Source organism: Bufo bufo, chromosome 6 (assembly GCF_905171765.1).
Source record: "Bufo bufo chromosome 6, aBufBuf1.1, whole genome shotgun sequence".
Taxonomy (NCBI): domain Eukaryota; kingdom Metazoa; phylum Chordata; class Amphibia; order Anura; family Bufonidae; genus Bufo; species Bufo bufo.
This window is the reverse complement of record NC_053394.1, coordinates 383,519,370-383,544,539: the sequence shown is the minus strand read 5'-3', so window position 1 is coordinate 383,544,539 and position 25,170 is coordinate 383,519,370. Positions and strand designations below refer to the sequence as shown.

The following is a 25,170-nucleotide window of genomic DNA, read 5'->3' as shown; positions in this document are numbered from 1 at the left end:
CACCATGTCCCATTTGAAGCCCCCCTGATGCACCCCTAGATTATAAACTCCATAAAAGTGACCCCATCTAAGAAACTACACCCCTCAAGGTATTCAAAACTGATTTTACAAACTTTGTTAACCCTTTAGGTGTTGCACAAGATTTAATGGAAAATAGAGATACAATTTCAAAATTTCACTTTTTTGGCAGATTTTCCATTTTAATATTTTTTTTCCAGTTACAAAGCAAGGGTTAACAGCCAAACAAAACTCATTATTTATGGCCCTAATTCTGTAGTTTACAGAAACACCCCATATGTGGTCGTAAACCGCTGTACGGGCACACGGCAGGGCGCAGAAGGAAAGGAATGCCATATGGTTTTTGGAAGGCAGGTTTTGCTGGACTGTTTTTTTTTACACCATGTCCCATTTGAAGCCCCCCTGATGCACCCCTAGAGTAGAAACTCCAAAAAAGTGACCCCATTTTAGAAACTACGGGATAGGGTGGCAGTTTTGTTGGTACTAGTTTAGGGTACATATGATTTTTGGTTGCTCTATATTACACTTTTTGTGCGGCAAGGTAACAAGAAATAGCTTTTTTGGCACCGTTTTTTTTTTTGTTATTTACAACATTTATCTGACAGGTTAGATCATGTGGTAATTTTATAGAGCAGGTTGTCACGGACGCCAAAAAAATGTTTTAGTGTCTCCATAGTCTAAGAGCCATAGTTTTTTCAGTTTTTGGGCGATTATCTTAAGTAGGGTCTCATTTTTTGCGGGATGAGATGACGGTTTGATTGGCATCTATTTTGGGGTGCATATGACTTTTTGATTGCTTGCTATTACACTTTTTGTGACGTAAGATGACAAAAAATGGCTTTTTTTTACACCGTTTTTATTTTTATTTTTTTACGGTGGTCATCTGAGGGGTTAGATCATGTGATATTTTTATAGAGCCGGGCGATACGGACGCGGCGATACCCAATATGTATACTTTTTTTTTTATTTATGTAAGTTTTACACAATGATTTCATTTTTGAAACCAAAAAAATGATGTTTTAGTGTCTCCATAGTCTAAGAGCCATAGTTTTTTCAGTTTTTGGGCGATTATCTTGGGTAGGGTATGATTTTTGCGGGATGAGATGACGGTTTGATTGTTACAATTTTGGCGTACATGCGACTTTTTTGATCACTTTTATTACCTTTTTTGGGAAGTAAGGTGGGCAAAATTTTAATTTCATCATAGTTTTTTATTTTTTATTTTTATGGTGTTCACCGTTCGGGTAAAGTAACATGACCGTTTTATAGATCAGGTCGTTACGGACGCGGCGATACCAAACATGTGTAGGGAATTTTATTTTTTTCATTTTTTATCAGTGATAAATGTGTTTTTTGATTTTTACTTTTTTTTCACTTTTATTCACTTTTTTTTTGACCCAACCCACTTGGTTCTTGAAGATCCAGTGGGTCTGATGTCTGTATAATACAGTACAGAACACTATATAGTGTTTTGTACTGTATTTTACTTACACTTTGTCTGAACAGATCTATGCCTTTCAGCACAGATCTGTTCAGCACCATGGACAGCAGGACGCCTGAGAGGCGTCCTGTTGCCATGGGAACCTTCCCCGTCTGCTCAGAACTTCGCAGACGGGGAAGGGTAAGGAGGGGATCTCTCGGGGGGCTGTCTGGGGGCTCTCTCCCTCTCCATCGGGGGGCTGCAAAGGCACAGCAGCCCCCCGATGGGAGAGGGAGGGAGCTCCCTGCGCTGTTAACTTTTTCCATACAGCGGTCCGTACGGACCGCTGTATGGAAAGGGTTAAACGGCTGACATCGCATCGCAGATGTCAGCCGTTTATACCAGGGTGCCAGCAATGTGCTGGCACCCTGGTATACCCACTGAACACCAATGAATTTTCAAGGGGAGGCGGGCGGGGGATCGCGATCCCGCCTGCCGCACCGCCCGCCTCCCGCACCGCCCACACCGCCCGCAACCCTCCCCCTGCACCTCCCGCCACCATAAAAATCATTCGGGGGTGCAGGGGGGGTGAATAAAACTTTTTTTAGGCATAAAAAGTTTCTGATCCCCGCGGTCAGGGACCGCGGGGACCAGAAACTGCAGAAATCGCAGCAAACCGCAGGTCTGAATTGACCTGCGGTTTGCCGCGATCGCCGACATGGGGGGGTCACGGGACCACCCCGCGCATTTAGCCTAGGTGCCTGCTCAATGATTTGAGCAGGCACCGGGTTCCGATCACTGCCGGCCAGGCGGCAGTGATCGGAACAACACATGACGTACCGGTACGTCATGTGTCCTTAAGTACCAGGACATCATGACGTACCGGTACGTCATGTGTCCTTAAGAGGTTAAATATTCTCTCCTCTTTTACCTTGTTAATTCCCTTTATGTATTTAAAAGTTTCTATCATATCCCCTCTGTCTCGTCTTTCTTCCAAGCTATACATGTTAAGGTCCTTTCATCTTTCCTGGTAAGTTTTATCCTGCAATCCATGTACCAGTTTAGTAGCTCTTCTCTGAACTCTCTCCAAAGTATCAATATCCTTCTGGAGATATGGTCTCCAGTACTGCGCACAATACTCCAAATGAGGCATCACTAGAACTCTGTAGAGCGGCATGAGCACCTCCCTCTTTTTTTACATTTGAATAGCTCAGTGGCTATGCAAAATTTTTAATTACGTGCAATTACAAAAATATTTAAATCCAGGTGCTGGTTTGGAAAAGATTGAATATTTTTGAGGGGACAACCTCTTTAACCACCTCCGGACCGCCTAACGCACAGACGCGTCCGGAAGGTGGTTGATTCATTCCTCGTATACGCATATACGCGTCATCTCGCGAGACGCGAGATTTCCTGTGAACGCACGCACACAGGCGCGCGCGCTCACAGGAACGGAAGGTAAGTGAGTGGATCTCCAGCCTGCCAGCGGCGATCGTTCGCTGGCAGGCTGAAGATGTGATTTTTTTCATTCAAAACGTTTATTGTTTTCCAGAAAAAGTATTGACAAGGTTACAAGGTAAATACAAGATTCTTACTGGTGAGTGTAGAATACATAAGGCAACAATAGTTTTTCAATACAATTGGGAGCCTATCCCAATAACAGTAATAACCGCAAAAGAGGAATAGTACCAAAAAGAGAAAAAAAAAAAAAAAAAAAAATTCAACAATTACAAGGGACGAAAAAACAAGACACGGACAAGAGAGAGAGAAACGACAAGGGAGAAAGGAGGGGAGGAAAGGGGGGAACCCTATACGAACACTTGCTACAGACACGCTACCCGGAATTCGTCAGAAGTGCGAAACAGCTCCCAGGGGCTCCATACTTTAGTAAAACGAGCAACATCTGGAGGGGTAACACAGATGAGGTCTTCCATTCTTTGGTGGAGAGCAATTTCCTCAAACCACTCCTTGAGTACAGGGGGGGAAGATGACTTCCAATGACGAGGGATGACCGTTCTAGCGGCTTGAAGCATATATTTCAGGAGGGAGGCTTTGTAGGCTGGGATAGTCAGGTCAAATATGGACAGTAAGAGGGATTCAGGCGTATTGGGAATAGGAATCCCTGTCACGCTCCGCGTGACTTTATGCACAGAGTCCCAAAAAGGTCGCAGGAGGGGGCATTGCCACCAGACATGAAGCATGGTGCCTTCTTCCGACAAACATCTCCAACAGTTTTTGGAAACAGTCGGGAACCATTTATGTAGGAGAGCAGGGACTCTGTACCATCTAGACAGGACCTTATACTTTGTCTCCTGCGCCCTTGTGGGAATCAGCGCCTTGTGAGTCAGGAGGAAGGCTCTCCTCCACTGAGAAGGGGTGAGCTGCACATCCAAGTCACGTTCCCAGGCTGAACAGAAAGGGGGGAGTTGGGTAGAGTGTTGGAGGGTGAGTAGGTTGTAGATGGTGGAAATATCCCTGAACACTGCCGAAGGGGCCAGACACATTTGTTCGAATGACGTTAGGGATCTAGACAGAGCGTGGGTTTTGCGCATGGACGAGTAAAAGTGTTGGAGCTGGAGATATTGAAAAGTGTGACCGGGGCGAGTAGTAGAGGGCTCTATTAGCTGATTAAGAGGTTTCAACGAGGACCCATGTAGGACATGACAGAATCGGAGAGGGCGCAAGCTCGTGCCTGTCAGGAAAGGACGGGCGGAGCTGCCAGGTGGAAAATTAGGATGATCTGTAATTGGGGTTAAAGGGCCCTTGACGTCAATAAGAGAAAGGCTGCTGTGTATGGAGGCAAGTGTTGCAAGGGTGTGGGTAGTCGTGAAGGAGGGGCTAGGGGCAGAGACACTAGATGACCCAATAACCCAAGGGAGAACCAAGAGCGAGGTAGGGGAAGAACCCCGCGCCATATGCACCCACTGCTTTGCTGAGTCCACTCTCAGCAAGTCCAGAAGTCTGGCGTACGCCGTTGAGTAATAGTATAATCTACAATCCGGTAAAAGCTCTGTCTTTTTTAAGGCGGGCGCCATGCTTAATGAGGACTCCCCGGAGAACACACTTCATGGCCTCCCATTGCATGGGGAGGGGAGTTGGGTCTATGGCATGGTCAGAGAGGAAATTGGTCACAGTGGTGTGGAGATCCGCAGCGCACACTACGTCTAGAAGAAGGGACTCATTTAACCGCCAGGTCCATTCAGTCCTTGCTAAGGAAGGGAGCATCAGGGAGCAGAATACCGGGGCATGATCGGACCAGAGAATGTTACCAATAGATGTGGAAACGAGCCAAGAGAGGGCGGAGTGCTGAACCAGAATGTAATCTATTCTACTGTATGAGGAATGGGGGGCGGAAAAGAAAGTGTAGTCCCTATCCGCGGGGTGGTGGATGCGCCACGGGTCACATAGTTGAACCTGGAGGACAGCTTTTTTCACCCTTTTAATAGCAGCATAAGAAAGGGAGGCCCTGCCTGAAGAATTATCAAGCGTGGGGTCGAGTGTGAGATTAAGGTCACCGCAGAGCACTAGCGTTCCACGAATCAGGGGCAGAACCCTATCCATTAAATCTGCAATAAAAAGGGACCTGACGGCAATTAGGAGCATAGACATTGAGGATAGTGAATTCCCGTCCACCAATAGTAAGTGTCAGAATCAAGTATCGCGCCCCAGGGTCAGCAACACATCCCAGTACCTGGTGAGCCAGAGATTTGTGGATCGCTATGGCGACACCTTTAGATTTGCTCTCAGCATTATTCGCAAGGTGCCAGGATGTGTAGTGCCTGTGGCGGATGGCAGGGGCTTTACCTTCCTTGAAATGGGTTTCTTGGAAACATACTATCTGTGCCCTCTGACGGTGAAAGTGATGGAGGACCTGGGATCGCTTCTCAGGAGTGTTGAGGCCTTTAGCGTTAAATGACGCAATCTTGAGCGGAGTCATACCTGTAGCAAAACAAGGGGCAAAAAAAACACAAGGAACAAAGGGAAATACAGACAAACAGGGAAGAGAAAGAAAGCGAGGAGTAGCAGAAAATAAAAAAATAGATAAATAAGTAGATAAAAGAAGACAATAGACACAATCTAACCGGATCAAATAGATCCAAAGAGACAGTCGCTAGGGATCAACTGACCCCCAGAGGGTGTCTCAAACTATACGGGGGATGTGACAACCAGAAAAAAGCGAGCCAGCTGCAAACCCTGGCTTTCAACAAGAATGATAATAACCAAGTCTGCCACCAGGAGGGCATGTGAGGGCTAATTGCGCAATGGCGCCTCACAAGTAGTAGAACCGGAGATTTCTAAGTCACACCGTCCATCTCAGGAGCCCACATCCACAGGGAACGTAGATCCACCATCATGGGTTGGGGAGCAACGCTGTCCCCGAGTAGGAGGGGCCGACTGGGCCGTCCACGGTGACCCGGTACGACCAGAGTGTGGCGGGCGGACACGGCTCCGTTGTGGAGGTACAGGTTGGAGGATAGAAGGCCAAGGTCCCAGAGAAACCTCCGGAAGGTCCAGGAGACGAAGAAGCTCTGGAAGGTCTGAAGGCTTGTGTAGTATCACAGAACATCCTTTGGGTCCCGCGTGGAGAGCAAAGGGATAGCCCCATCTGTAAGGGATACTACGCTCCCTAAGAAGATCCAATAGGGGTCGCAGGGCAGCTCTCTGGGCTAAAGTATAGCGAGAAAGGTCCTGTAAAAGTTTAAGAGCAGAGCCATCAAATGATAAGGGCGAAGACCGTCGGGCCCTGTTCAGGATTTGTTCCTTGATTATATAGAAATGGATCCGGCAGATGACATCCCTCGGGTTAGAGCCATCCGGGTTGGGGGGTCTAAGGGCCCTGTGCGCTCTATCAATTTCAATGTGGGAGCCCGGCGGACGACCTAGGATTTTGTTAAACAGTCCAGTTATGGTGGAGAGAAGTTCAGGGCCCGACACCGACTCCGGAAGGCCCCAGATCCGTATATTGTTGCGACGATTACGATTCTCGATATCGTCCAGGTGTTGATGTAAAGCATTAAGCTGGGCCTCGTGAGACTGGACCGTGTCCTGCAGGGCAGAGACCGCGGCCGTGAACGATGCTTGATCTTGAACTACAGAGTCAATCCTGGAGTCAATCACAGCCATCTCAGAGCGGACTTGAGAGAATTCACGTTTGCATTCCTGCAGTATGTTAGTAGCAAAATCAGATAGATCCGTTTTAGTGGGCAGAGAGCAAATAAGAGTGCGCAAGTCCGCCATCGTGGGTGGCCTGGTGTCGTCATCAAACAGGACAACCGAGGGGGTCCCTGCGATGGGAGAAGTAGATGTTCGGACCGGTTTCACAGGAGACACCCCAGGTGGGGTCTGGTGGGGTCCACCCCAGGAAGAACCTGAGGACCAGCGCGGTGAGGCCGCCAACGAAGGCCCAGGTGAGAGAGAGGGAGGATGGGAGTAGTCCTGCACAATAGTAGCTCCCCCAGGTTGGGGGGTCCTCCCTAGGGAACGCTGTGTGTCCGCAGGGCTGAGTGCGGGGTCCCCATGGATGGAGGGATCGTCCATATTAGCCAACGACCTGTCAGGCCAGAAAGGGAGGGCATGAGGCTGCAGGGCTGAAGTTTGGGCGGCAGTGGGGTCCCCAGTCCCTGAACCTGTAGCCGAAGAGCTCTGCGGGGTGCCCCCATAACTAACCTGCAGGCCAGCCGCCGCTGGGGAGATCACTGTTGGAGCGTTACATGTCGGCCGGGCCTGAGCATTAACAGACACCAGAGGAGAAGAGAGCAGCGGTGAGCGGAGAGCAGCCGGAGAGATCTTGTCCCAGACTTGCAGATCCATCGCCGCTGCTGGGGTGGAGGGCCGGGGAGGCAGAGAGGACGATCTGTGCCGGATAGTCGGCACTTCAACACAGCCGGAGGCATCAGCAGGGATCGGAGGCGGGCGCATGTGTCCAGCGCCGGCGCCATCTTGGGGAGCCGCATGGGGACCTGACGAACCGGAGCCTGGGGAAGACAGCTGCCGGGCGAAAAGCCGGGGTAAGTGGCCTTGTGAGGGCGTCAGGGGAGCCGGTGTTCGGGCTCTACCCTTCCTTGTTGTTTTGCCCATCGTGGGTGGCAGGATGAAGCTGGATAGAGCCAGGGCCGCAGAGGAGCTCAGGGAGAGCACGTCCTCACTCTTCCATGGCTGGCCACGCCCCCCCACCTCCCTCTTTTTACTGGTAATGCCTCTCCCTATACACCCAAGCATTCTGCTAGCATTTCCTGCTGCTCTATGACATTGTCTGCCTACCTTTAAGTCTTCTGAAATACTGACCCCTAAATCCCTTTCCTCAGATACTGAGGTTAGGACTGTATCACTGATTTTATATTCTGCTCTTGGGTTTTTACGCCCCAGGTGCATTATCTTGCACTTATCAACATTAAATTTTAGTAAAAATGTGGGGGATTGGGTCAGCACAACCCGTATGTAGGTGCATATCACTATAACGAAATACATATACAAACGGAAAATGCAAATGTGATCGCACACTACATCCAGCATTCTGCCCTGCCTCCATGCTGGATGAGACATTGGTGTACATTTTGGCCAAAGCGTATTAAGCCACTCACCGCGTCAAGGTCGTCTCATTTGAGTGGTCCCTATCACTAGTTCCTACCTGTTCATGGGCCATGACAGCCACACAAAGTCCAGGGAATGCAGGTCAGCATGCAAGCCAAGCACACTCTGCTTTTAACCCCGTCCGATGCCATTACAGCTTTCATCGGATGCAGGGATGCAAGTACCAACATGCATGCTGAGCCCACCATATACTTCTCCTGGAGCCAAATGGCTACTGGTAGGTTCTATATAAGCAGACTCAGTTTTATACTGACTTTAAAACCAGCCTCCAGGACAGATTGACTGGTCAGGTGTGCATGACTCAAAGGAGATCGCCCCGCCTGTGCTTGGCTTGCATGCTGACCTGCATTCCCTGGACTTTGTGTGGCTGTCATGGCCCATGAACAGGTAGGAACTAGTGATAGGGACCACTCAAATGAGACGACCTTGACGCGGTGAGTGGCTTAATACACTTTGGCCAAAATGTACACCAATGTCTCATCCAGCATGGAGGCAGGGCAGAATGCTGGATGTAGTGTGCGATCACATTTGCATTTTCCATTAAATTTTAGTTGCCAGATTTTTGACCATTCCTCTAGTTTTTCTAAATCCTTTTCTATTTGGTGTATTTCTCCAGGAACATCAACCCTGTTACAAATTTTTGTGTCATCAGCAAAAAGACACGTTACCATCGATGCCTTCTGCAATTTCGGTGATAAAGATATTAAACAATATGGGTCCCAGAACAGATCCCTGAGGTACCCCACTGGTAACAAGACCATGGTCTGAATATACTCCATTGACTACAACCCTCTGTTGTCTGTCCCTCAGCCACTGCCTAATCCATTCAACAATATGGGAGTCCACGCAGATTTAGACTGCAATTTATTGATAAGCCTTCTATGTGGGACAGTATCAAAAGCCTTACTAAAGTCTAGATAAGCGATGTCTACTGCACCTCCGCCATCTATTATTTTAGTCACCCGATCAAAAAAAATCAATAAGATTAGTTTGACATGATCTCCCTGAAGTAAACCCATGCTGTTTTTCATCTTTCAATCCATGGGATTTTAGATGTTCCACAATCCTCTCCTTAAGGCTACATGCACACGACCGTATGTGTTTTGCGGTCCGCAAAAAAAACAGATGACGTTCAGTATGGCATCCATGTTTTTGGGGATCCATTGTAATAATGCCTATCCTTGTCCGCAAACTAGAAGAAAATAGGACATGCACTATTTTTTTGCGGAACAACGGAACGGACATACTGATGCGGACAACACACATTGTGCTGTCCGCGTTTTTTGCGGACCCATTGAAATGAATGGGTCCACATCCTATCCGCAAAAAAAAAACGGATTGTACACGGAAACAAAATACGGTCGTGTGCATGAGGCCTAAGTATGGTTTCCATTTATTTCCCCACTATTGATGTCAGGCTTACTGGCCTATAGTTGCCCGATTCCTCCCTACTACCTTTCTTGTGAATGGGCACAACATTTGATCATTTTCAATCTTCTGGGACGACTCCTGTTACCAGTGATTGATTAAATAAATCTGTTAATGGTTTTTCTAGTTCACCGCTAAGCTCTTTTAATAGCTTTGGGTGTATCCCATCAGGCCCCTGTGACTTATTTGTATTAATTTTAGACAGCTGACTTAGAACCTCTTCCTCTGTAAAGACACATGCATCAAAAGATTCATTAGTCTTCCTTCCTAACCGAGGTCCCTTTCCTTCATTTTACTTTGTAAAAACTGAACAGAAGAATTCATTGAGGCAGTCAGCTAGTTCTTTATTTTCTTCCATATACCTTCCTTCTTTTGTTTTTAATTTGTTAATTCCTTATTTTAGTTTCCTTTTTTCATTTATGTATCTGAAGAATGTCTTATTGCCTTTTTTCACTGACTGAGCCAATTTATCTTCTGCCTGTGCTTTAGAAGCTGTTATAAACTTGTTTGGCCTCTCTCTGCCTAATCTTATAAATTTGCCTATCATTCTCGTTTTTTTTATTTTTATAATTACTAAATGCTATCTTTTTGTTTTTAATGATTTTGGCAACTTCTGCTGATGTCACCGCCAGTTCTGTGAGAAGTTCTCACAGACGTTCTTCTCTACCTCTTGTATGACGTTCTTTGTTTTGGTTTCACTTTGTCATCTCCTTTCCTTCTGCCAGGTGTCACTTATTTAGACTAATCGACTTCCTTTATATTCCCTCCCATACTGCCTCACTTTGCGGTTTATACTAGTTCCTGGATGAAGTGTTCACTGCTGGAGGCTGCTGCTGCTGTTCGTTCAGATAAGTCTTTTCCTTTATTGTGTTTCCTTGCTGGCTTGATTCTAGGTGACCCTGACTCTGTCCGTATTAAGTGCAGGGAGCCGGTGGTCGTGTCCCCTCACTATTATAGGGTTTTCAGGTGTCACACAGTCTTAGGTATGTGGGCATGCAATCGTCTACCATTGAGACCCTTGCATGTGCATAGCAGTCAGGGAGAGCTCTTAGGGTTTTATAGGGCTCACCTATATGCTCCTTAGTTTGGGATCAAGCCAGTCAGTCGTTTATTTATAAGTTCCAGCTATCTGCAACTTCACCCATTACATTATAAACCACCAAAACCGTCTTAAGCATGGATCCGGTTTCAGCCTTGATTGACCGCATGCAAGGTCTTTTGTAAGTTGGATTTAAGAGGGGCATACAACCTAGTCAGGGAAGGGGACGAATGGAAGACGGCCTTCAATACCCCTGAGGGTCATTTCGAGAATTTGGTTATGCCCTTTGGTTTGATGAATGCTCCGGCCGTCTTCCAACATTTTGTGGACAGCAATTTTTATCATTTAATGGGGAAATTTGTACTGGTGTATCTAGATAACATTTTGATTTTTTCTCCTGATTTCAAGACTCATCGGGACCACCTCTGTCAGGTCTTGCTCATTCTGCGGGAGAATAAATTGTACGCTAAACTGGAAAAATGTGTGTTTGCGGTTCCGGAGATTCAATTTCTTGGTTTTCTTCTCTCCGCTTCTGGTTTTCGGATGGACCCTGAGAATGTCCGCGCTGTGCTTGATTGGGAGCTTCCTGAGAATCAGAAGGCGCTGATGCGGTTTTGGGGTTTTACCAATTATTACAGAAAGTTCATTTTGAATTATTCCTCTGTTGTTAAGCCACTCACTGATATGACTAAAACGGGGTGGATTTTTCTGCGTGGTCGGTAGATGCGCTTAAAGCCTTTTCTAGTATTAAAGAGTGTTTTACTTCCACTCCCATTTTGGTACAACCTGATGTCTCTCTACCTTTTATTGTTGAGGTGGATGTTTCTAAGGTGAGTGTGGGTGCGGTCTTATCTCAGGGTCCCTCTCCTACCAAATGGCGACCGTGTGCCTATTTCTCAAGGAAACTCTCCTCTGCAGAGAGAAATTACGATGTGGGAGATAGGGAGTTGTTGGCCATCAAATTAGCTTTTGAGGAATGGCGCCATTGGTTAGAGGGAGCCAGACACCCTATTACCGTATTTACCGACCATAAGAATCTGGCCTACTTGGAATCGGCCAAGCGTCTGAATCTGAGACAGGCCAGATGGTCATTGTTCTTTTCTAGGTTTAAATTTTGTTGTTACGTTCCGCCCTGGGGTTAAAAATGTGAAGACGGATGCCCTGTCACGTTGTTTTCCGGGAGGGGGGAACTTTGGCTGAAGGGGTGGTCGTCTCTGCTCTTTATCCTGATTTGGAGGCAGAGGTTCAGGCAGAGGCTCCTGATCTTTGTCCTCCTGGGAGGTTGTTTGTGCCTCTCGCTTTACGACACAAAGTTTTTAAGGAGCACCACGATACTGTCCTTGCTGGACACCCGGAGAATAGAGCCATAGTGGATCTCATTGCTTGGATATTCTGGTGGCCGGCTCTTCGTAAGACGGTTGAGGGTTTTGTGGCAGCCTGCGAGACCTGCGCTTGTGCCAAGGTCCCTCATTCACGGCCATCAGGTTCTCTCCTCCCGTTACCCATTCCTTCCCGTCCTTGGACGCATCTGTCCATGGACTTCATTACGGACCTGCCTCGTTCCTCGGGGAAGACTGTGATTCTGGTGGTAGTGGACCGTTTTAGCAAAATGGCGCATTTCATTCCCTTTTCCTGGGTTACCCAAAGCTAAGACGCTGGCACAAGCGTTTGTTGATCACATAGTTAAATTGCATGGCATTCCTTCAGACATCGTTTCTGATAGGGGCACGCAATTTGTTTCCAGATTCTGGAAGGCCTTCGGTTCTCGCTTGGGAGTTCGGTTGTCGTTCTCTTCTGCTTTTCACCCGCAGTCGAATGGTCAGACCGAACGCGTCAATCAGAATCTGGAGACATATCTGCGCTGTTTTGTGGTGGAGAATCAGGAGGATTGGTATTCTTTTTTGTCCCTTGCTGAGTTTGCTTTAAATAACCGTCGCCAGGAGTCCTCTGATAAGTCACCATTTTTTGGTGCATATGGGTTTCATCCGCAGTTTGGGACATTCTCTGGAGAGGGGTCTTCTGGTTTACCTGATGAGGAGAGATTTTCCTCGTCTTTGTCATTTATTTGGCAAAAGATTCAGAGTAATCTGAAGAGGATGAGTGACAGATATAAGAGTGTGGGGGATAAGAGAAGTGTGCCTGGTCCGGACCTGAATATGGGTGATCTGGTGTGGTTGTCTACAAAGAATATCAAACTGAAGATTCCCTCCTGGAAGTTGGGTCCTAAGTTTATTGGGCCTTACAAGATCTTGTCCGTCATCAATCCTTCCTGCCTTCCGTCTTGATCTTCCTCAGACTTGGAAGATCCATAATGTTTTTCACAGGTTCCTATTAAAACCTTATGTCAAATCCACTGTACCCTCCTCTTTGCCTCCTCCTCCGATTTTTGTTGATGGTAATCTTGAATTTCAGGTCTATAGGATCGTGGATTCTCACATTATCTGCGGTTCTCTTCGGTATCTCGTTCATTGGGAGGGTTATGGTCCTGAGGAGAGGATGTGGGTCCCAGTGGCGGACATTAAGGCCACTCGTCTCATCAGGGCTTTCCATAGGTCTCATCCTGAGAAGGTGGGCTCTGAGTGTCTGGAGTCCACCCGTAGAGGGAGGGGTACTGTAACCGCCACTTCTGTGAGGAGGTCTGACAGACGTCCTTTTCTACCTCTTGCATGATGTTCTTTGTTTTGGTTTCACTTTGTCATCTCCTTTCGTTCTCCCAGGTGTCACCTATTTAGACTAATCCTCTTTCCTTTATATTCCCTCCCATACTGCCTCACTTTGCGGTTTATACTACTTCCTGGATTGAAGTGTTCACTGCTGGAGGCTGCTGCTGCTTTTTGTTCAGATAAGTATTTTCCTTTATTGTGTTTCCTTGCTGGCTTGATTCTAGGTGACCCTGACTCCGTCCGTATTAAGTGCAGGGAGCCGGTGGTCGTGTCCCCTCACTATTATAGGGTTTTCAGGTGTCACACAGTCTTAGGTATGTGGGCATGCAATTGTCTACCATTGAGACCCTTGCATGTGCATAGCAGTCAGGGAGAGCTCTTAGGGTTTTATAGGGCTCACCTATATGCTCCTTAGTTTGGGATCAAGCCAGTCAGTCGTTTATTCATAAGTTCCAGCTATCTGCAACTTCACCCGTGACAGCTGAGTACCACAGTGGTCTCTTCCTTTTTTGCTTTTACTGACAAGCCTAATGCAATTATCTGTTGCCTCCAATAGTGCCACTTTTAAGTAGTCCCATTTCTCCTGGACTTGAAACTGTTCCAATCTGATAGGGACTATACTATACCACTAATCTAATTTTAGAAAAGTCTGTTTTTCTAAAATCTAAAACTTTTTTTTTGTGTGGTGTGACTCACTGTATACTTATAGTAAACCACACTGACTGGTGATCACTAGATCCCAAGCTTTCCCCTACAGTAATATCAGATACCAAATTCCTATTTGTGAATACTAAATCTAAAATGGCCTCCTTCCGGGTTGGCTCCTCAACTACTTGCTGTAGAGGTAATCCCAGTAGGGAATTTAGAATATCTGTACTCCTGCCAGAATTAGCTATTTTGGTTTTCCAGTTTACATCAGGAAGATTGAAGTCTCCCATAATGATAACTTCCCCTTTCAATGTCATTTTAGCTATTTCCTCAACTAGTAGATCATCTAATTCTTTGACTTGGCTAGGTGGTCTATATATCACACCTACACGAGTTACCTTATGATTATCAAGCTGCAAGGTAACCCAAACTGACTCTAAATTGTTTTCGCTAACTTGTATCAAATTAGATTTTATGCTATCTTTCACATACAGGGCCACCCCTCCCCCTTCTTGCCTTCTCTGCCTTTCCTATATAGAGAGAACCCTGGTATTGTTATATCCCAGTCATTACTCCCATTGAACCATGTCTCAGTAACAGCCACTAAATCTATATTCTCAGATGCGATTATAGACTCAAGTTCATTGATCTTACTCCCTAAACTGCGAGCATTTGTAGACAAGACTCTGAGCTTGTCATTTTTTAACCTCTGTGCTACTAGACTCTTCTGGCATTGTTCCGGGGGGCAGTCAGACTGCTGGATCATCACCCTTTTGCCCCCCTTTCCTAGTTTAAATGCTCCTTAGCAAATACTTGGAACTGTTCACTGAGGACATACGTTCCCTTGAGAGAAAGGTGCAAACCATCTTTCTTGTACAGTTCTTTTCCATTCCAATGAGAGCTAAAATGAGACACAAAGCCAAACCCTTGGTTCAGACACCATTCACCAAGCCATACATTGAATTACTTAATGCGCATCTTCCTGTCATGCTGAAGGTTATGCGCAGGCAAAACTGCAGAGAATGAAACAGTTGATGCAACCTCCCGTATTTCATTTCCAAGTGTGTGAAAAGCTTCCTTCACCTTTGAAACCTCATTGCAAGCCAGATCATTTGTCCCAAGATGGACAATAACATCCACCTCCCTTCCCTGCTTTGCTTGCCTAACAATATTAAGGATACGTCGTCTATCCCTGCTAGCGGTAGCACCAGGGAGACATCTCACAAAAACAATTTCCTCAAACTTCACACCTCTTATGATAGAATCGCCCACCAACAGCTGCTTACTATCAGTCCTCACCTTCTCCTTTTTGTCTTTGGCTGCAGTCTTGCAAACTTTAGGCATGGGAGATGATTGTTCCTCACCCACTGTGGCTGAGCCATCCTCCATGTTGCTCTTGTGCTCTGAAAGTGCTGCAAATGAATTATGGAGAGCCACAGACTGTGGGACTGGTCTTCTATCCACAACTCTCAGTCTACCAGATCCTGCAGTAACCCTAACTCTAAAAAATTATATGCGAGGGCCTGCTGGTGCGCTGACCCTGTAAAACGGAAAAGGATGCACTAAAAATATATATTGCTGCTGTCACACACAATAGTCCTTAAAGGGACTTTTGGGTCTCTGAAAAGCTTTTTGTATAAAAAAAATTCAATTACACTCCCTACACCCTCTGTCCCTTCCTATGCTCAGCTCTCCCTGACTACGAATGAGCCGAACATGTGTCATCGGGTGCTATAGTGTTCCGGCCAGCCAATCACTGTAATGCCAGTAGCAAACATGGCTACTGGCATTACAGTGAGGGCAGTATTACCTGCATGTTTATTGGCTGCGTAGTAGCCACGAAACGTGCGGGAAGGAGACACGAGCATGGCGCTCAAGGACATGCGGGACTCGACCGAGTACCGCCATGTGCCGAGCATTGAGATGCTCGAGCCGAACAGGTGTTCGGCCGAGCATGCTCAAATCAACACTAAGCATTATTCTCATATTGCATCAGAATCTTAGAGACCTCTCTGCTTTTCTTAGTGGTCACCACTCACCTGGGCGGTTATCTGTAGGAATGTCCTCTATACTTTGCTCATCACCCCTCACATATGTCTCTGTAGGATTAATATTGTTCAGATCTTCACCCGGATTCACAAGCTGTGAAACAAATATTGTAGAAGTCATCAGATAGTTGGAAAAGTCGTGTGGAAGGTTTTATATGACCTGAAAAGATCGGCAATTAGAATGATGACTAAAAATGACCAGACAGCAGGTGTTATCTGACCCAAATATCTACAGGTCTCCTGTATAAATCCAATCTGATTGCTTCATTATTCCAACCAGTTTTGAATGCACGGAGAGTAGCCCTTATATTCTATCCCTTACATTACATTGTGTGTATATAACATTACATTGTTTGTGCACCTGTTGCCCTTGCTGGCCGCCCCAGGGCTGTGAAGCCGGTAAGCCAAAGTTCTTTCGGTCTATGGCTTGTTTACCTCCTAGGAATGGGCATAATCATCTGCTCTGCTGCAGCCAAAGACTGGATTCAACGGTAACATGTCCACAAGATACACATCACCACTGAAGCCAGTTATTAGCTGCAGTAAAGCAGGTGACCATGCCTGTGCAGGCGAAAGAGCAAACAACATTTACTGGAAGATGGACACACAGGAGCTGGCACACATAACCAGAGCTAAGGGTAGCAGGTACGTATGAATCTTTCCGTAGTTGAGGCTGCGGACACATGTGAAAAGTTACTTATTCCTGAACAAACCCTTTAATGCTGTCTTCCTGTTCTATCTAGAAGTTTTGGGATAACTGCAGGCATAAAGATACTATACCTAGTATAAGTGACAGGGGAGAACACAGGAGAGGTGAGAACTGATTATCTGTCACCACTAGAACACTCTACTATCACTGTTAATAGTATAAGGACAAGAGAGGTAAGAACTGATTAACTGAGTAACTGAAACGTGGAGGTGTCAATAGGACCTGGCCTTCTTGCTACAGTGCTGCCTCGCTGCAAAAAACATTGATCTAATGGGCTGTGAAAGGCATGAACTGTTCCAGTCCGTAACCGTTGCTCCAGGTGTCCTTCGTTTGCACCATGCTGCACAGCTAGAATTGCAAGGAGTGGCCTACATTCATCCCCACTTGAGAGTACAAAGCAGGGATGGCTTTTTTTTTTTTAAATGCCAGCTAGATAACTTCTAGTGACGCTGAGCACATGCCATTAACCCCCTAAAGGCAACAGAATCCACAAAGTGGTAACACAGAGACTGCACCACCAGCAACTTGTGCAAGCAGAGTTGTTTCTTGGCCACACATTCCATTATTGAGGAGGAGGCATAGTCTGAGCAGGAGAAGCAGTAACTGATGATGACTTGGACACAGTACTGCATGTGGATGCCGCCTGGCTGCCACAAAGGAGACCGGAAGAAGGAGGAATCTCTTGTTGTGGTAGCTGTCGCTCCCATGGCTTATTTTAATCTGGCAGATCTTGCACAGGGCATTGCTTTTGTTTTCCAGCACCGTGGAGAAGAACTGCCAGACAGGAGATACTTGCACACTCCACACAGAGCTAGCTTCAGCCGAGCTTGTTTTAGGTCTGAAAAGTTTTCAGCCTGCGACCGCAGTATCCTCAGCATCACCAGTTCCCAAGCTGACAATACTAGAAGCAGATCTGGCCCTGGCAGGTTTTGGGAGGTTCTAACTGTATGTTGCCTTCACTCTATATTGCTGCCACTGCCACCATCCTCTTCCTCTGATGTTACCTTCTTCTCAGCACCCTGATCTAGTTCCCAGATCCTTTCCAACACACAATCATTGTAATAGTCCTCAACCTCCCCGCCATGAAAACTATGATATGTCATCATGGGCTTCTTAGCCTCCTCCAGATTACCTGCTTTATACTTGCCTTGAGTTCCACTGCTGCTACGACTGCCCCTACCACCACCAGTGCAGCTACAGGTGCCACTACTCCTACCACCACAAACACAGCTATGCATGGGGTGCCCCTCCTCCCCCGAATCTCCTCCTCATGGTAGTCTAAACGCTGAGCCATCCAGTCCACAATTCCATCCTCTGTGTCTTCAATAATATTAGGAGCCAGTGAGAACTGTGGCCAACTACTACTCCTGGCATGTACTGATACTGCTGGTACTACATACATTCTGACTCTGGGAGGACGAGGCATGGCTCTTTCGTTTGGCACTCATCCATTTCTCAGACATTTTATTATGAGGCCTATAAATGAAAAATCAGGGGTTTTGTACAGACAGAATATTTAACAGTACAAGCAAAATGGCAAGTTTGTTTTTTGTAATTTAACCCCTTCCCAACAAGTGACATACTACTAAGTCATGGAAGTCAGTGACTTCCCGCATTTTTACGTAATAGTACTTCATGGTGATTTGGCCGGCACTGGAGCGGTGCGCGCCCGATCACTGCAGGGGTCCGGCAGTCTCTGATAGCCGGGCCCCTTCTGTATCCGCCGTCATCGCTGTTAAAACCGGTGGATTAACCCCTTTCTACGCCGCGGTCCTCGCTGACCGAGATATAGAAGGGGTTTGTGTCGGGTGAGGGAGCGCATCGAGTCCCCGCACTGCTGTGGCGGGGACCCGATATGTGAGAAAGCAGCCCAATGCCATGCACGGCATCAGGACCTGCCTTCTACGGGTGCCCAGGAGATCCAGCCTCAGGCTCGTCTCCCAGGCAACCTGTTAGTGTACTACTCAGTGTAATCCACTAACAGGCAATGCATTACAATACTGATGTATTGTAATGCATTGCAGAGGGGATCAGACCCCCAAAAGTGAAAGTCAAAAATAAATTAAAGAAAAAAAAAATATGTGTTTTTAACAAATAAAAAAAAAATCTGTTTTTAAGTAAAAAAAATAAAAAACACCCCTTTCACCTTATTTTATAAAAAAACAACACCGTAAAAAAAAAGTAAAAAAATTGCATTTTTGTCACCTTACATCACAAAAATTGCAACACCAAGCGATCAAAAAGGCGTATGCCCCCCAAAATAGTACCAATCAAATCGTCACCTCATCCTGCAAAAAAATGAGACCAAAAAATAAAAAAAGCTATGGATCTCATACTATTGATTGTAAAAGAAATCTGCAGCACTTGCCAGTATGAAAAATCCAATAGTGGTTTTATTCCAAAAACATCAGGAAAATGCATACTATTGAGACACTAAAACATCATTATTTCGGTTTTCAAAAATGCTATTATTGTGTAAAACTTAAAGAAATAAGAAAAAGTTGACATTTTAGGTATTGCCACGTCTGTAATGACCTGCTCTATAAAAATGTCACATGACCTAACCCCTCAGGTAAACGCTGTAAAAATAAATAAAAACTGCACCAAAACAACCAATTTTCTGGTCACCTTGCCTCATAAAGTGTAATGATGAATGATCAAAAAATCATACGTACACAAAAATGGTACCACTAAAAACGTCAACTCTTCCTGCAAAAAACGAGCCCCTGTACAAGATGATCGGTAGAAAAATAAAAAAATAGGGCGTTTAGAAATTGGAGACACAAAAACGCTTTATTATGTAAAACTGAAACAAACATAGAAAGTAGACATATTTGATATAAAAGCATCCGTAAGAACCTGCTCTTATAAAAATGGCACATGATCTAACCTGATGAAAGTTGTAAAAAATTAAAAATAAAAAACGGTGCCAAAACATCAATTTTTTGTTTACTTTGCCTCACAAAAATGTAATATAGAGCAATTAAAAATCATATGTACCCCCAAAAGGTACCAATAAAATTGGCACCTTATCCCCTAGTTCCCAAAATGGTGTCACTTTTTGGAAGTTTCTATTGTAAGGGGGCATCAGGGGGGCTTCAAATGGTACATGGCATCTAAAAACCAGTTCAGCTAAATCTGGCTTCCAAAAACCATATGGCGTTCCTTTCCTTCTGCGCAATGCCGCGTGCACGTACAGCAGTTTACGACCACATATGGGGTGTTTCTGTAAACCGCAGAATCAGGGTAATAAATATTGTGTTTTGTTTGGCTGTTAACCCTTGCTTTGTTACTGGAAAAAATTGATTGAAAAATAAAATCTGCCAAAAAAAAGAAAATTCTGAAATTTCATCTCTATTTTCCATTAATTCTTGTGGAACACCTAAAGGGTTAACAAAGTTTGTCAAATTAGTTTTGAATACTTGTCAAATTAGTTTTGAATACCTTGAGGGGCGCAGTTTATAAAAAGCCTCACAAAGTGACTTCAGACCTGAACTGGTCCTTAAAAAGTAGGATTTTGGAAATTTTTTGAAGAATTTCAAGATTTGCTTCTAAACTTCTAAGCCTTCTAACATTCCCAAAAAATAAAATGTAATTTTTAAAATGATCCAAACATAAAAGTACACATATGGGAAATGTAAAGTAATAACTATTATATGAGGTGTCACTATCTATTATAAAAGTAGAGATATAAAAATTTGAACATTTGCAAATTTTAAATTTTTTTTTTTAAATCTGGGAATTTTTCGCAAATAAAAGTGAATTATATTGGCTCAAATATATGACTATCATGAAGTACAATGTGTCACGAGAAAACAGTCTCAGAATGGCTTGGATAAGTAAAAGTGTTCCAAAGCTATTACCATATAAAGTGACATGAAAGATTTGCAAAAAATGGCCTGGGCAGAAGGGCGAAAACCGGGGGAGAAGGAGTTAAAGAAAGTGGCACAATTAAACGTCTCTCCACTTCTACAAGGTTTAGACTCTAAACCTTTGCTCTTCATGTGTAATGGATAATATAGGAATGATATCGTCAGCACCATGATATGTGTAGGGACATACAGGAGACAAGGAGGAGTAGCTGGTGGGGAGGGAGCTCTCCAGAGGGATCTGATAAATGATGCTGTAATCTTGTCGTTCACAGGATGTCAGCCACACAGGAGAGAGACAGCAAGCCTCAGACTGGAGGTCAGACTAGAGATCACATGACCAGGTATCCATAATCAAAGGTTCAAAATGTATGGATGCATCTGAGCAGCCAGAAAATTGTTGGCGAGTTAGAATTATATGCGCTGATGAAAATAATCCTATATAGCTTTTCTAATAATCAAGTTCCAATATTATCAGGGGCGTAGCTGTAAGAGAGGGGTGGGGAACCTCTGGCCCGCGGGACCATTTCATGTGGCCCCCTGCCAGTAGATATTGTGAAAATGCTAATACCCACTTCCATTATGAAAGCGGTCATTAGCATGCGGGAGGCAGAGGAAGGTGAGAACAGCGCATTTCTGTAACTTACCCCCAAGTCACTTATATGTTTGACCAAATATAGCCGTCAAATTTTTAAGTTGAGAATTTTGTATGGCTCCCGAACGATGTTACAAATATCCAAATGGCCCTCGGCAGCAAAAAGGTTCCCCATCCCTGCTGTAAGGGGTGCAGTCGCTACTGGGCCTAGGAGCCTGAGGGGGCCCAAAGACCCTTGTGCCACATAAGCAGACACCGGTACTATACAAAGTTCATGCAGGTCGAGTTACATCTCTGGCTGCAGGAAAGGGGTAAGGTCAAGAATTTGGCATAGGGAAGGGGATGCCGTTTCAATTTTCGCCTCAGGTAGCACGAAGGCTATGTGCTTCCCTTCCCCTGGCCACAAAGCACTGAGGGAAGGGGGATCAAGCTGAACTCTTGCACCAGGGCACATGAGCCTTTAGCTACGCCCCTGAATATTATATTATACTCCATACAAGTAAGAAGGAGGACTTCCATCTACATGTGCTAGAATAGAATCTGTGGTATGATCTTGGTACTGCCATTCTGACAGTAAGGAGACACCAGGAGACTGCACCCTAGACTACAAAACCTTTAAAGATAATGATGCATTTATCTCCTGATGTTCATGGTCAAGCAGACAATCCGGGCACAACTTTGGTTGACCATTTGTAGTATTGCATGGTCCCGGCCGAGGACCTCTCAGAAAACTGCCACTCTTGTGCAACCACAAAAGATCTGCAGCAGTTCACAGAGAAGGTCATCTTAAAAGTCTATACAGGCAGAAAATAGTGAGAAGATCCAGACAACATGTAATGTCTATGGTCAGCTGTAATCCTGCCATCTCCATCTTACTCATTATACAAGGATAAATCATATAATACTGGTGGATAAAACAAGACTGAACACAAGATCTTCACAGCCTTCTACAGATCATAGGGAATATTTCATGAGACCTTATCTCCATCTACCTGATAATCCTGTGGGATATTGTGATATTCTTCCGAACCATCCTGTAGAAGAGGAGGACTGGGACATCTCTCAGGTGGTCTTCTCTCTTCCTTAACTGTAGGAAACACATCCAGTGACTGAATTCATTCCTTACATACAGATAATGGGAGGACGTGTGTATTTAGTCATGTCTACTACCTGGTGATATGAGGGGCCGGTGATCCTCCATCATGATGCCCTTATATCCATCTACCTGATCATCCTGTGGGACATAGTGATGTTCTTCTGAATTATCCTGTGGAAGAAGAGGACTGGGACATCTCTCGGGTGTTGTTCTCTCTTCCTTAACTGTAGGTATTGCAGAATCGGTATTAGATCGGATGGTCAGCTATGTTGTCTTAGGTATACATCTTGGATCACATTTATTAAGACCTGTGTTTTAGGTGCAGGTCTTAACAAAGCTGGCGGTGGTTCCCCCGAAGTTATGAAGAGGCGCAGGCCTCTGCATAACTTCAGGGCTTCCAGCACCAGTTCTATATGTAAGACGGCTTCCAAGCTATCTTACATTTAGACCCTTTTCTACACCTTGTAAGGGATCGCCTCTTATTCGGGGGTCATTCTCACAATGATCTTCATCGACCACAGGGTTAGGGGCCAAACATTGCTTTTATTTGGCACCTCAGCAAAACCAAAACAAACAATACAAATAAAACACCTGCCCGGCTGGGCTCTAACTAAACATGAGGACTCCCTACCTCACTGAAAGCCCCGTTCACACACGGGAAGAACATGCGGCTTTTCCTAGCCTAACAATCCAGCACTTCCAGGCTGTAACAAAGTCCAGTACCTTTTGGGGGATTGTGGCCCAGAAGTCCTCCTGACTCTGGCCTAGCGACCGTTGATTCCAAGACCTCGCGGAGTCCCCCAAAGTTCAGGCTAACACCTAGACCCTGTGGCCCCTCAGCCAGCTCGGCTGAGCCCACTTGTACAGAGCCTTCCCAGGCCTCTGCTGCACACAGACTCTTCCTCCTCCTAACAGTCTGGACTGGGCTCTTATCCCAGACTGATTGTTCCACCTGGTGCGGCCTCTGACCTGCTGATTGACAGCGAAGAAATGGAAACTCCTGCCATAGCTCTCCCCTAGCAGCCGTGAGGCCTGTCACTGTCTCACAACCTGAAACATTTGTATAAAATGGTAAATGAGTCAGGCCTGCCGGCCCGTTCCCTTTCCCGTGCACTCGACGCCGACAATTGTAAACCTACCCCCCCCATTGCACCAACATCTGTGCCTGAAATACGTCTAATTTAGGCTTATTTCAGAATAGTAATGGACCCCCTTGTGTTTACACCTCAAAAAGAGCTTAGCTAAAGAGTTAAAGGATAACTGTCGTATATATTTTTTGAGTATTGGATTGTGGTGATTAATATCTCCTTGGTGGCCCTATTTCAACTTTTCACTGTGTATTCAATTACCCCTTATTTCCACATTTTTGTTCCCTGTACTGCCTACTTTTACCTGTGCTTAAAATAGGGTTGCTAGGCATGGTCCTCTATCTGTTGAAGGACGGAGCACGCAGCGTTCAGGCTGACATTACTGACAGCCAGGGACTGTAAGTAAATGATTAAAGCCAGGTCCTCCCCAGCAGCTGATAACAGTGCCTGGGCTGTGTGCACTTCTCCTTGTCCCTGCGCTTGACAGACGCTCCCTCACTCAGCAGAGCTGGAGAATGCAGAGTTGAAGTAGCGCAGACCAGGGAAGGGAGATCTGCCGTCTGCTCAGTGTATAAATGAAAGCAACATGTGGTAAGAGGACCCCTTTGTGCTGCAGGAGATTAACCCTTTAGGGGGAGGGCTCTGGTTACTGAAACTTTTGGGGGGCTATTGTTACTGGCATGTGAGGAGCTCAATGCATTGTGGGTAGTGAGGGCAGGTGGGATTAGCCTCAGGGTGAGGGCAGTGGTGGCCATCTTAACTGAATAGTGAAATTGCAGTTAATGCAGACTGGTTGCTAAGGGCTGAATCTTATTAAATATGGGGTAATTCAGTCTAATAGTAACTGATTCTGGAATATCATGTTATTAGTAACTACATATATGAAAATTGAAATTAAAGGTCTACATGTGACAGTTATCCTTTAATCACCATTTTGAAGTGAATACTGAGTACTTTTAGTATTAAGTACTTTTGCTGAGAAAATAGAGGCCTTTAAGTAATCGATTAAAGAAGTTATGATGGAATGGTGACCTTTAGAAAGTAGATAATATTTGCACTAGAAGTGGAAGCCTTGGCCAAGATAAATGTATTTGTCTATTAAAACTAACCATTTGCAGGTTTATGATCAGGATCGATCCTCGGTGTTGGACCGGTGATAAATGAAAGAGCCGATCCTGGCTTTATGGACCATGGGGCTCTTTGGAAAGAACAATGGAGATTGGTACTTGAATTGGAAAGGATTAATGGAAGGCCCCAGGAACTAATTATTTATGTAAGAAGAGATCATGAGGATGAACTTTTATCCAATTGGCAGTTGTTGTCGGTGTAACTTGTGTAGATCTATGGTTACGTATGATAATGATGGAATCTGTGTGTAAAACACTGAAGTCTACGTACAGCGACACACTGCGGAAAACTGGAATAAAATATGAATTATTCCTTTGTTCTCTGAGGTATAAAGGACGGAGTCCAGGACTTATAACAGAGTGCTGCCTTTTACCACGGCTGTAATTCACTTCTATTTACCTCTTATGCCATAATCTGCCTACATTTTACATCAACTTCAATGAGGTCTTGCTGCTCTTCAGATTTCCATCAGAGATTTTAAGCCCAAACCAGGTGAGACTCTAAACACAGAACAGGTACAGATTTTCCCCTATACCTTATGTCTGTGGAGGCTGAAATCCTGGTTGTGGCTCACAATCACTGATGGAAATCACTGACAAAACACTGACGTGTGAATGAGGCTTAAACAAAATAATCTTCTGAAGAAGTTTTGTGTTGTTGTGGCCAATTTCCAACAGTAGGAAACACATCCAGTGAATGAATTCATTCCTTACATACAGATAATGAGAGGATGGGTGTATTTAGTCATGTTTATTACCTGGTGATGTGAGGGGCCGGTGATCCTCCATCATGACGTCCTTGTACTGATCTTTGTGTTCTTCTAAATACTC

The 25,170-nt window shown here is 45.3% G+C and overlaps 1 protein-coding gene across 1 annotated transcript in view; it reads right to left on the bottom strand.

Annotated features, from left to right (window-relative positions):
* The window catches only part of LOC121003529 (zinc finger protein 268-like), a 948,872-nt gene that overhangs the window by 150,947 nt on the left and 772,755 nt on the right, over positions 1-25,170 (bottom strand). The window contains exon 3 of the mRNA XM_040435426.1: positions 22,021-22,115. Within this exon, the coding sequence (XP_040291360.1) occupies positions 22,021-22,087 (67 nt within the window). The 5' untranslated portion in view covers positions 22,088-22,115. The remainder of the gene's footprint in view (positions 1-22,020; positions 22,116-25,170) is intronic.